At 50.3% G+C, this 12,869-nt stretch overlaps 1 protein-coding gene across 1 annotated transcript in view; it reads left to right on the forward strand.

Annotated features, from left to right (window-relative positions):
- Positions 1-5,443: 5,443 nt before the first annotated feature.
- JAG2 (jagged canonical Notch ligand 2) overlaps positions 5,444-12,869 on the forward strand; it is a 70,321-nt gene continuing 62,895 nt past the window's right edge. Inside the window, exons 1-2 of the mRNA XM_074583793.1 lie at positions 5,444-5,776; positions 6,059-6,382. Coding sequence (XP_074439894.1) covers positions 5,444-5,776; positions 6,059-6,382 — 657 coding nt within the window. The remainder of the gene's footprint in view (positions 5,777-6,058; positions 6,383-12,869) is intronic.

The raw sequence follows: 12,869 nt of genomic DNA on the forward strand, positions 1-12,869 counted from the left end.
AAGCACAGCAAGGCAGTAGCATATGTTTTCTGATGGTTAACCACTAGAACAGGTTATCACAGCTAAGAAATTTCTATCTGGGGATGTTTTTAAGAAGAGGTCGGACACCCATCTGTTATGCAAGGAGCAGGCACTGTTTGTCCTTCTTTGTGGAATGTGATAAACTAGATAATCTCTGGATATCCCTTCTGACCTTATTTTCTGTGATTCTTGCACCAGGAAAATCACAGGTAGAGGTTTCTTTGAGGATGACTGCCATGAACCTGAAGAACAAAGGCCGGCTGTGGATAGCAGATGCAGCATGGGTCACTCAGTTTTGAGAGGGCTTCTCAGATGGGTTGTCTTCTGAAAATCCACAAAGAACCAGTTGACACCTCCACCCTTACCCCAAGTGTTAACATTTTAGCAGGGCTTTAAAAAACGGGAGGAACTCTCAAAGACTGTGTTCAGTAGATCTCCTTCATTTTACTAATATTGCTGGCCTCTAGTGCCAAGCTGTACAAACTGAGACCAATTGACTTCTCAGGCCAGACTCAGCATATGCTTCTGCTGGCAGAAGCCCAGGACCCAAAAGCAGAAAGGAAAGCATGCCAGGCAGCAAAGTTGAAACGATAGGAAACCACCTTCTTTCTGCTCTGGAGCCTGCAGAGACCCACGCCAGCTCAGAGCTGGGCAACCACTGAAATAGGAAGGGGCAGTGCCAAGATCTCAGCTTCTTTCCTGGCACAACTTCCATCAAGCGTAACTTTACTTTCCTAGTAGTAGTCAGGAAGGGAAACAGATACAAGCACTACCTTATTCCTTCTCTACTTGGTCTTCTCTTGGGCTGTACTAGCGGCTCAATCCTAACTAAGAGACGCCACTCCCAGGTCTTACATTGGAAGATATTTAAAAACAACATCCTCACAGTTCAAGTCTGCTTTGCTTCCATGAAGAGCATGCACATGCATGTACACACTCGTTAAAGACATTACATAAGCCATACAAATCCAACAGGACTCTTCAGTCAAAGTCAAGGGAGAAGACATGTCTTTACGCTGCCAAGTCCACAGCAAAGCTCAAAATACCTTGCTCCAGCCAAGTTCCACACAGAAGAGAGAAAGAAAAATCCTTCTCCTCTGGTTACCCTCTAGCTCTCTTCCTGAGCAGTCTTCTCCATTCATATTCTTAGCCCTGGCCCACAAGGCTTCCCATGGAGGAGGAAGGAGAGAAATTAATTCTTCACAGCTGGTTCTGTCCTGCAATGCCTTGCTCTCAGGACAGGCAGCTGTAGCCTTTCTAGCCAGAAAGGGAGGGTTAACTCCTGCCCTGCCAAGTTTCAGATGGACAACATCCAAAATGATCTTCTTGCCTTTAACTTTCCCAAGCGGACACATTCTGGCCTGGGTAAATGAGATATATGTCTATATCCATATCCACATGCATACTGACAAATGACATCCCTGTACCTCTGCTGTCTCTAAGACAAATGGATGAACCCTGCCCCTTCCTAGCTGCTATGATCCTCCAGGGATATTTTATGCAAATGATTTAATGAGCATGCTTGCAAAGGATTTGCATACAGGCATAAACTTAGCACAAGAGTGCAGCCAGAGCACAAAAGCAAAAATCCTGGCCCAGAGGGCTGGGAATGAGGAGGTGCGGGATGCCGGCACTCCACCCTGCCTGAGACTGGCGGTGAGCGCGTCCCTCCCCTGCCAGAGGGACCGATGTTCTCCAGTCGCGTCCCTTGTGCAGGATGAGTAACTGCTGACTGCAAGCTCAAACCCCAGTTAAAATCAAGCACGAGTTTCCTCAGCCCTATTTCCACCCCTCTCTCATACGTGGCCCCCCATTCCCACTTGCTACGCTCATCAGGGGTTGCTGGAGAAAGGAGAAGGAACAGCAGCAGGAGGAAGCAGCAATGTGAGGATATTTACTTTTTTTTTTTAATCTGGATCTTGACAGCCCTTGTACTGGTGGGGAAGGAGTGAAAGAAGAGCACCTCAAAGCTTGTGCTCGGCATAGGGAAATTTATATCGACTTCCCCTGAGCAGCAGGCAGGTGCCTGCAGGGCACCTCATGGACGGTCCCACGACTCAATGCAAAGGCAAAGGGACCCTTCTCCAGGAACGGCGAGGGGAGGATGACCCCGCAGTGGCAAAGGAAAGGTCCCAGCCTCACTCACCGGGAAAAGGACGGCTGCCGGTGCAGCCAGATGCAGTACAGCCGGGAAAGCCAGCGGGTTGGGTGACAGCAGGCTGGGCTGCAGGTGTGGGTGTAAGAGGAGACACGTTACACTTGGCAGCCAGGGCCTCGAGCGGGTCTTGGAGAGCGCAGCTGATTGGGAATGAGTTATGGAGCCTCCGGCGCGCTTGCTCAGAGCAGGGGAAGCCCGGTCCCGCGAGCTGTCATGCGACTGGAGCAGGAGCGGGGCGAATCCTGCCACCTGGATGCAGAAGAGTTCAATGGCTTGTTCGAAGTGTCCAAGCCACCCCAAGGGCTGCACAGGACCTTTTGCTTTTCATCTTATCTAACTTTATCTCCCCCCAAGTGCTAGTGGGAGGCAGCCCCCTCAGGAAGGCAGGGACTACACGGGAGGCTGGACTGTCCCACTTCGGGGCTGGTCCTACAGAGACAGTCTGACGTGGGTTGTCCAAGCTGCAAGGGATGACTCCTCTTAGCCTTGCTCAGCATTCACCTCCAGATCTGGCCACTGGGCTTTTTTAGGAACTCAGAGTTTGTACGCTAAGAAATATTTTTGCTGCATTTCCTGAAAACTGTTGCTATCTGTGCATAACTAAAATGAAACAACTTTGCATACCTGCAGAAGAAAAGAGTGAATCTCCATGGCGCTCGAGAAATAACGACCACAATAAGAGAACTAAGTAGTTCAGGCTGAAAATGGGGCTGCAGCACCGAGAAGAATAAAATGAAAATTCTCCTGAGCAGAGAGAATGCCTGGAAATAGCTGCACCTCCCCACTCTGCTCCTGTGAAGTCAGGTTACAGCGAGAAAAGGCATTTTTAAATGGCACCAGAGTTGTTGAGTACCGTAGGATATTTAAAAGGTGAAACCAAAGCATAAAAAGAACATGCAGCATGCTCAAGGTAACAAAGAAATTCTGTGATACAGCAGGTAACCGAGCTTGGCTCTGCAGAGACCGAGCATATGCTGTAACTACTGGATCATCTTTCTTCTGTATTACATTTGCTTAGCTTGCTGATAAAAATATATGTCTTCCTCCACAGGCATATTGACCGCATAATGCTGAACGAGGATTATGAGGTTTTATGTTTGTTTATGATGATACATGCAAACAAAATACCTGTCTTGCAAAATATTTTGGCTGCCATCCACCACAAAATAATCTTTAGGCAGTAAGCTAGTCTAAGAAACTCCTTCCCTTCAGCCACCAGAATAGGTAATTAAAACTAAAGAGCATTTGCCTGTCTATTTAGAAGCACGCAGCTGGGCAAGGGTAGGGGCCCAGCAAAGTTTCTGATTAACAAAAAGTTCTGACTTTAAAATAACACCTCAAACCAAGGCCCTGGCCCTCCCTCAGCTCCCCCTCCTTTCCCTTTGCCACCTTCTAATACTAGAGGTTATCTTAACCAAAAAAATGCTTGAACACAGTTATGTTGGGAGGCACAGTTTCAAAGAGAGGACACATAAAATAATTAAAAGCAATATTCACCGCGCCACTTCAGAGAGCTCCTGTTTGAGCTCAAGGAGGGATGAGAGGGAAAGTAGGGGATGCTTCCTGGAGAGCAAGTAAGGTGAATCAGGACAGCAGAGGGGTAGGCTCAGGACAGCGGGGAGGTAGGAAACCAGAGCAGATTGTGGAGAGTGGGAGACGTGGGTGGGGAAGGAGAAGCAGGTCTGTAGGTGGGGAGGCAGGAAAGCAAGGGGAGCAGGGCGGACAAGAGGATTTTGGAGAGCGGCTAGCCAGCTGGCACACATATAGCAGCTGCTGCTGTGTCAGCCTAGGAGAGTAGCTGCAGCTGCAGGCTGGCCATGAATAGCAGAGGAGCAGCGTGCCGGCTGGCTGCTGGAGGGACGGGAGGCAGCCGGGGCACTGAAAAGGCAGGGGGAGGCTCTGTGAAAGGTTTTCCGTGCAGGGAAACATGACAGCCCTTTGATTTCTGAGCTGTTTGTTCTCCAATTGTCCACTCTGGTGGGTGATCAGCGCTAAAGAGTTAAAACGGGGAGAAGGGGGAGGGAGGGAGAGCAACAGAAGGAAAACTTAGGTCCTAAATGCAGATCCGGGCTTTGATACCGTATCCATAGCATGCAGTTTTCTGGATGTTTAGCTTTCATAGTTGTCAGCAAGGATCAAAATCACAGGATCCTTATACTAAAGGAGAAATCTCTGCTCGCTCTCATAGTTGCTTGAGCCACCACTGGAGAAGGACATGATCCCACCACTTGGCCATCTGCTCTCTGTACCGCACACGTCACTGAGAACACTCTATAAGCGATCCTGTGTGAACTCCTATGTGGCTGTGGGTGCGCGCACCCTTTGTGCTTCAACATGAGTGTGGGCGCACACATCCCATGTGCTCCCCCACAGCTGCAGGTGCATGCACCTCACACACTTCTCGGGCTGTGGGTGCTCCCACCTTCTGTGTTTCTCTACATCCACAGGTGCACGCAGCCCATACACTCCCCCACAGCTGCACATGCATCCACTATGCACGCTCTTCCACAGCCGAGGGACGATCCCACCCTGTGTTCTCCTCCACAGCTACACTTGCATGCACCATGTGTGCTCCTACATGGCTGCGGGCACTCCCAACCAGCACAATCCTCCATGACTGTGAGCCTATACATCATGCGCACTCCTCCGCAGCTGTGGGTGCTCTCACCCTGTGGGCTCCTCCACAGCTGTAGGTGATCCCACCCTGCCCACTCCTGCACAGCTGTGGGTGCATGAACTATGCGTGCTCCTGCGTCGCTGGGGTGCTCCCACCCCAAGCCCTTCTCCTTGACCCTGTGTGCTTGCACCACGCGTGCTCCTCCACTCCTGTCTGTGCGCACACCCCGTGCGGTTCCACACCAGTGGGGATGCGTGTATCCCACGTGCTCCTCCATGGCCAGGGCTGCACCCACCCCACGCACCCCTCCACCGCCGTGGGCGCGCACGTCCCACGGCTGCTCCTCCGACACTGCGGGTGCAGGCGCCCCGCGGGCTCCTCCCCACCCACCGACACGCGAGTGCGGGCACACGCACCCCGCAGCGCTCCTCCGCGGCACGCGTGGGGGCGCGTACCTCACTGCCCGTGGGGGTACTCCCCCAACATCCCCTCTGGGTCTAACAGACCCCCCGCTGCCGGCAAGGCAGGGCGGGGGCTACCACCGCCGCCCTTTAAGAGCCGCGGCGGGAGCGGCGCTGGCCCCACCCGCCGGCCGCGGGGCCGGGCCGTCCCCCTCATTAATATGAAGGCGGCGGCAGCGGCGGCGAATGGGTAATGAAGCTGTCACTCCGGCACCTACTTGTTGGGTGTCCGCGGAGCCGAGGCGCACAGAGGGCGAGCGGAGCCCGCGGGAGGGGAGCGGCGGCGGAACGCTCCGGGCGGCCCCGCCGGCAGCCCATGCCCTGCGCCCTCCGGCGCGCTGCGGGCGGCTCCCCCGCCGCCCATGCGGCGAGCGGCCGCCGGTCCGTGGCCGGTGGGCTCGGCGGGCTCCTCTGAGGCGGCGGCGCGGAGCGGCAGGCATGCGGGGCGCCGGCCGGCGGAGCCGGGCCCCCCGCGCCGCCGCGCTCAGCCTGGCGCTGCTCCTCGCCTCCTGCGTGCAGGTAGGGGGGCGCGGGGGGCTCCGCTCCCGGCCGGTGGCGCGGCTCCCTTCTCCCTACTCCGCTTCTACTTTGCGCACATCATATATCTATATATACACATATATGTATATAGTGTGTGTATATATATATGTACATATATGTGCTGCCGCGGTGGGGCTAAACCCGCAGCCGGCGAAAGTTGGGGGGGGGGGGTGTACCGGGGAGCGCTCGCCGCAGCCCCGCGCTGCCGCTGGGCCGCGGTAGTAAAGGAGGCTGTCTCTTCCCTTTGATTTTTATTTTTAGGTGTCCCGGTCCACGGGCTATTTCGAGCTGCGGCTTAACTCGGTGCGGAATGTAAACGGCGAGTTGTTCAATGGGGAATGCTGCGATGGCATGAAAAGCCCCCAGAACCTGGACTGTACCCGGGACGAGTGCGACACTTACGTGAAAGTCTGCCTCAAGGAATACCAGGCCAAGATCACTCCGGTCGGACCCTGCAACTACGGATTCGGATCTACCCCCGTTCTCGGTGGAAATATTTTCTATTTGAACAGCAACAAATACTCCCATCAAGGCAGAACCCCCGAGACGGGCAGGATTGTTATTCCCTTTCAGTTTGCGTGGCCGGTAGGTTGATGATGGGGCTGCTGTTATCGCCCCTCTTTTTGTTTATTTCTGCCACCCCCCCCGCCGCCACCCCCCCGTCGGTTCTGCAGCGCCTGCCCGCTCCCCCGTTAGGAAGCCGCGCGAGCTGCCGGTGCGCTGCCCGGGCGGGGCCGGCCGCCTGCCGGGGCTTGCGGGGGCACGGAGCGGGAGTGTGGGGAGGGCGGCGGGGCGCGCTGCCCTCGCCCCGCGGAGGGGCGCGGGGGCCGCGACAACCTCGCAAGGGGCTCTCGGCGGCGGGGAGCGGCTGCGGCGTGGCCGGCGGCTGCGGGCGGAGCGCGTGACGGGCTCCCGCACGGGCCGCAGGTGCGGCTTGTGCGCCGAAAATGTTTAAAAAAAAAAAGAGGGGGGGGGGGAAGATAATAATGGCGAAAAGCCGCCTGCGAAAGCCCGACGGCAGCCGCGCAGCGCGACCCGGTGCCTCCGAGCCCCCGCGGCTCCGCGCAGTGCGGGGTTGCGGCCGGCAGGGGGCGCCGCCGGGCGGCGCGCGGCGCAGGTGGGGGCGCGGCGCGGGGCGCGTGCCGCGGCTGGAGGGCGCGAGCTGCCGCCTCTCCCGGGGCGCGGGCGGGGCCGCGCGGCGGCGGCAGCAGCAGCAGCGCGCGCGGGGGTCGGAGGGGCGGGAGCCGCCGGCCGTGGGTGTGAGGGCGGGGGCCGGCCGCGTCCCGAGCGCTGCGAGCCCTCCCTGTCCCCCCCCCCCGACACACACCTGCGCGGGGCTGAGCGCGGCGCTCGCCGCCGCCCCGGTGGCGAAGGGAGGCCGGAGTTGGCCGCCTCCGGGCGCACGAATCGTGAGGGGGCGTCCGGAGCGGAGCCTCATCCTGTCAGACACCGGATCCGTGCCTCGGCCGTGTGGCGGCGGGAGCTGTGGGCGTCTGCCGGCGATACCCCGGTGCTGCCCCCGTCCTTCTCTGCTCCTCTCTCCCCTCAGGATCTCGGGGGGTTTTCTGTAGCCCTACCGGTTACCTCAGCCCCCACCTCCCCGTGCGCCTCCCCGCCACCCCTCCGGCAGGGTCTGCAGGCCAAGGCTCGTCCCCGTCCTCGGCGGGCGGGGGGGGTGCTTCCTTCTGCTTTTTTGGGGGCGCTGGGTGCGGAGCAGGGCCCGTGGTGGGGAGCGGCGGGCGGGCGGGAGGAAAGGCCGGGCTTCCTGCCCGGCTGCAGGCAGGTAGGATCCTGCAGGGAGGTTCACAGCTGTTGCTCCTGGCCCTTCCAAGTGGGCCACGGGGTGGAAGCTGGCAAGTTGCGAGGCGCTGAGGAATGGGGATGGTGCAATGCCCTAGCTCAGGAGGGAGATGAGTATCGGAAGCGCTGGTACCTGCAGATCGTGTTTGGCACCTGGTGACTAACAGATGAAATGGCCCTTACCGACCTCTTGAGATTATGTAGCTCGCAGGATCTTTGTTACTTGGAAAACTGCTGCTGGGAATGGTTAGGGACAAAACTGCTCACTTGTATTTTGTACTAAGGGCAACCGGTCCCCATAAATCACTTAACTTTCTGTGGTCCCTGGGACCCTCCACTCTCATGCTCATGCATCTCAAATTAAGAACTGTCTGCTATTTTAAGGCAGGGGTTTTGCTCAAGTTAGATGGTTAAAAAAAATGGTACAACTGATGAATTTCTCTGCACAGGGGTGACTACATTCTGATTTCCAAGTTGGGGTGTTTTGATTGCATTTGTTGGTGCTGTGGAAGTTGAAAAATTCCTGTTAACAGGTATAGCAAATACCATAAAACCAGGTTATTTAGAACTCTGTTCTTAAGTTATAAGATCAAAGGTAGAATTAAGATTCTTTCTCCTCTTTATTGACCATTTAATATGGGCTTCATGAAATCATAAATTCCTCAGTAGGAGATTTCAGGAGCGTTAGTGCCTCAAACTTTATATGTTATCTGCATGAGGAAGTAAAGGTAACTTAACTCGTACTTTTATTTTGCCAGTTTCTAGTATTTCTACTTGAAATGAGAGGAGGGTTTGATAATCCTTACAATGCAAGTCCCTAAGCCCAGCCTTCTTCAGTTTTCCTCTGTTGGAATAAGCACATTCCTACCTTGCAGCTGCCGGATATTGTTGTTCTATGCTCATCAACTCCTAAGAAAGGCCTGTTTGACCTACCTCTTGCAGGTAAATTGCCACAGTGTCTCTAGCATACAATACCATGTCTGCTGCTATTTTTTTATCACTGCCTCCAGCATTTTAAAGGACTTGAAATATTTGGTCTTTCTTTCCACTGTTTTTTTTCTTGCAGCTGTTGCAAAGCAGCCTGTAATTTATTTAAACAGTCCCAGTGCAGTTTAGTGGGTGGCTGGCTGATTTTTGGAAGGTTTACTGAATACTGTCCCTGCCCACCCTCAATTCTAAAAATAAATTGTGGAGTAGTTGTACTTTTAAAAACAGTCCCTCTACTGCAGTCCGTGGATGCACTTGTGGAAAGAAGTCCCTTCTGAATGTTGTAGTTACATCTTGAATTCTGGACATTCAGTCTGTTGATGGGGAACACAGCATCTTTGTCGGAACTGTATATAACCTCTGTAGACTCTGCAACGAGAGGCTTAATTGTAATGCTAGTTTAATGCAATAGATTGAGTTCCTGGGTTAGGTTGTAACTCACTGGCGTAATTTGGAAATTATTCTAAAATACTATTCTCTCTTTACTCAAGTTTGCAAACAAGAAAGGACAATACGGATATAGTCTTTTCATGTGATTTTTTTTTTTTTTTTTTGCTATGCGACACTAATGAAATTAATGTTCATTTATTGAATATGCTGGGAAGGGACAAGACTAAGGAGAATTGGAAATTGTGTCTTTTGCTTATGAAACGAATTTGCCTTGGTACTGGCAGTGGGCAAAGGAGTTACTGTGGTAGTTCTAGATTAGATTTTTAAGACTGAGAAATCCAACCCTAATGTAAGCCAGCAATGGTATATGTGGACTTCTTATTGAACCTCATCTGAATGATAACTCGCTCACATAAGGAGACTAATGTGTTAATGTATAAATCACTCGAGGGAGGCTTTCTTGATGTCTGTTTGATATTGCAGTGTCCTGAGCTAGCAGTAGCCGTAAGGCAAGTAGTATCTTGAAAGGTGGCTTTTTTGCCTTGGTTTTGTTAAACTGTTTTGTTTTTTGCTTTTTGGTTTTTTTTTTTAATTTTGCATGGTAAAATTTTACCTAAAATGTGGACAAGTGTCTCTTCTGTAAAGCTGCAGTACCAGAGTTCAGTGACTTCCACTGTTTGATACAGTGTCAGTTATCCAGTTTATTCCTATTTCCTGTCTTTTTAATAATGTTAATCTGATCTCTGATTTGCAAGAGGAGCTTGGGATATTGCCAAAAAGTTCTTAAAATTGCTACCTTGGGATACATCATCCACAGAAATCTGGCAGTGGGAGAGGCTGAGGAACAGCTAGAACAATACAGCTGTCTTCTTCACCCACCTACCTCACATTTTTTTCTTTGCCTCCTGCTGTAAAACTTGAAGCTTAATGCCCATTTGAGATTGTTAATAAACAAATGATGCAATTAAAATTTGTGTGCAACTTTAAAACAAAAAAGACAAAAGAATTCAAGTAGTTTTGAAGAATCAATTCTGGTAACTTACACAGTTTAGGTTTATTAGTCTTGAGCAATTTGTGACACAGAGCTGTTCGACACTGAAGCTTCAGAAATACCTTGCGCAGCAATATTTATCAATAACAATTAGGGTATTGGCAGAATTTTAGACTTGGATTTAATTAAAGGCTGTTTCTGAAGATGATGTTTTAAAGTTATAGGTGTTCTGTTGGGTGGGTTACGTGGAGCCATTTTTCATACTCCTTTGCAAGATGGCATGAAATGGAGTTGTGTGTGTGTGTGTGGTTTTTTTACCTCCACCCTGTTCCTTCCCTCAGGGAACTCGCAGCTTTTCCTGCACCGTAAATATTGGTATGGCATCCATTACTTCAGTTAATTAGTCATATAGAGGAATTGTTCTGACTAGTTGTGGATGTCGAAATCATACGTTACAGTATGCATCACTATATCCCCTCAGCCCCTCTGTTTTTGAGATTCTGGTGTGACTGACAGTGCAGTATACGTATCAGTATAGTATACTCTGAACTCCACAGGTGAACTTCAGAGTTCAGGGCCTTGGAGATAAGTAGCAGAAACAAGCAATTTCACTTCTCTCTTTCCTTGAGAGATCACAAATCCTCTTAGCTAGGACTCTGTGTACCTATCTGAAGAAGAGGTTGTAGAGGCTCAGGCAGCCCTCACAGCTTGCTTGGGTAAAGGGTGCCTTCCCCACTAGAATGTGGGCAACTAGTTGATTACTTTTGTAAGCACTGATCTTAAGTTTTTCCTATTCGGAGTGTGATTGTAGCACCTCTCTCTAAACTTCTGAAGTACTGTTAACTTTCAGGTTGATAAAAATGGGTGAAAGTATATAAAACTAATATCCAGGCTCTGTGTGAGTTTCATCCATGTGCAGTCCATGTGTGAGTCTCATCCAAATGCCTGGAAGGGTTCAGTCTTGATCTGAAACATACACAGGAGCATGAACCATCAAATATGTAAAGCTGTTGAGAGAATAACTTGGCTGCAGCTGTAAATGCTGAATTTCTTAGAAAGCAACCCCTCCCCTGCCAAAACCCAAGCAGGAATACTTGACCTTATAGCTTTATTACTTAATGGGTACAGTGTTCTGTTTGGCACTTTCAGATGTTTATTTCAATATAGGATTCTGCGTCAAGCTCTCTCAGTCCTTCTAATGTGAAAAATTAAGTTGGAAGGCATCTATCCTTGAAGCGCCTTATCTGGGATCCTTGGTGCCTGTAGGGAGCTAGGCAGCCTGACTGTAGGAAGTGTTCTTGTCTGTTTTTGTTTGGCTGGTAGATCTACAGTTGGTCTACCTTCTGTCTTAACACAGCCATCACTGCTCTCTGATCAGGATCTTGAGGCTTTGTAATGAAAACATCCTGGATTAGATTACTCCGTGCTCCCTGATAGAGTAAACATGCATCCTGTCAGCTTGAATGACAACGCATTGTGACAGATAGGCTTAAATTAAGCAGGTTAAAGTTAGGCCGTTTACCACTGGAAAAGGTGCTTGTACACAGCTGTACTTGAGAAACAGTACATACGCTTCTTTCATGGAAAAAGATCAGAATTTGACAAATGAAGTACCTTCAAGTGATACACAGCAAGCTTTACCTCTAAACAGTTGTTCTTTGCTCCATTCAAATTCCCCTTAAAAAAAAAGTGCATGCAAACATACAGTCCAAGCAAGACTTGAGGGCAGGGAATAAGAAGTGAGAGCAAGACCTCATGCCAAAATGTAAAATTCACCTGCTATAGCGGTGGGTTATAACGTACATGCATCACACCTCATTAGCAGAGGAAGTTATCATGAAAAAAATAAACTGGTTGATAGCCATATATTGATGAATTACATACATGTTTGTCTTATTTGCCAGCAGCCTAACTTTTTTTTTCCCGGGTGGAAGGCTCTGCTGATAGCACAAAGCTTCCTTTTTAATGCTTGACCACTTTCCCCCTCCCTGAGCTTGCTGCTTGCTTACTGACTCTGCCTGATGGCTTTGCATGTAGACTCTAAGACTGCTGTGGTAACTGGCATGCCAAACTGTTTCTTATTTTGACAAAACACCTGTGGTCCTTGTGCTTATAAGGCCTTCCCTTGCCTGTTGCAATTCATGGAGAAGATGTAGTGTGGATCAGAAAACGTGGATCCGTGTTTCCTCAGTCTTGGAAAGTAGATCAGGGAATCAAATGTTTTCACCTGCTCACTACTGTATTTACTTTCAAACTTTTTTCATCAGAAATGAAAGGTTGAGGTCAGAGGAACGGTTTATTGTATAACTGATATCCCTTTAGTTTCAAGTTACACTAACATGAAGAGTAGCTTGCAGGTTTTGTTATACTCTTTGCTAAAAGAAGATAATTGGGTGATGTTTTAGAGACTGACTTTACCAATGCTGGGTAGTGACAACTCCAGTTGATTTCAATAGCAGCTGCAGGTGTCACCTCTAAAAAAGAATCAAGGCCTTAATGGTGAGCACTACTGAACCACTCTTTGAAAAAGGGATTTATTATTGGCATGCTGTGTGTGCCAGCAACTATTTGCAGCTTGCCCAGAATAGAAAGCCTAAAGACTTAAGTTTCATGTAACTATAGAAAATCTATCTTCTAACTTTAAGCAGAAGTGTTCTTTGCACTCCTAGTCTTTCATACGTTGATGTCACTAAATCTAGAATTTCTTCTGACTTTGAAATAAATATGCCTCAGAGGACAGTATTCTACTAACTGCTTAAGGTTTTATACCTTAAAGTTCTGGGGGTTTTTTGAATGTCACGGAGGTGGTGAGATAGTAAAGAACACTTCTATTTATACTCCTTGAAAGCTTCCTTAAATAAACACTTGCTTATTTATTAGAAACACTGAGGCCGAACTCAAAAC

This window comes from Larus michahellis, chromosome 4 (assembly GCF_964199755.1).
Source record: "Larus michahellis chromosome 4, bLarMic1.1, whole genome shotgun sequence".
In the NCBI taxonomy this organism is placed as follows: Eukaryota; Metazoa; Chordata; class Aves; order Charadriiformes; family Laridae; genus Larus; species Larus michahellis.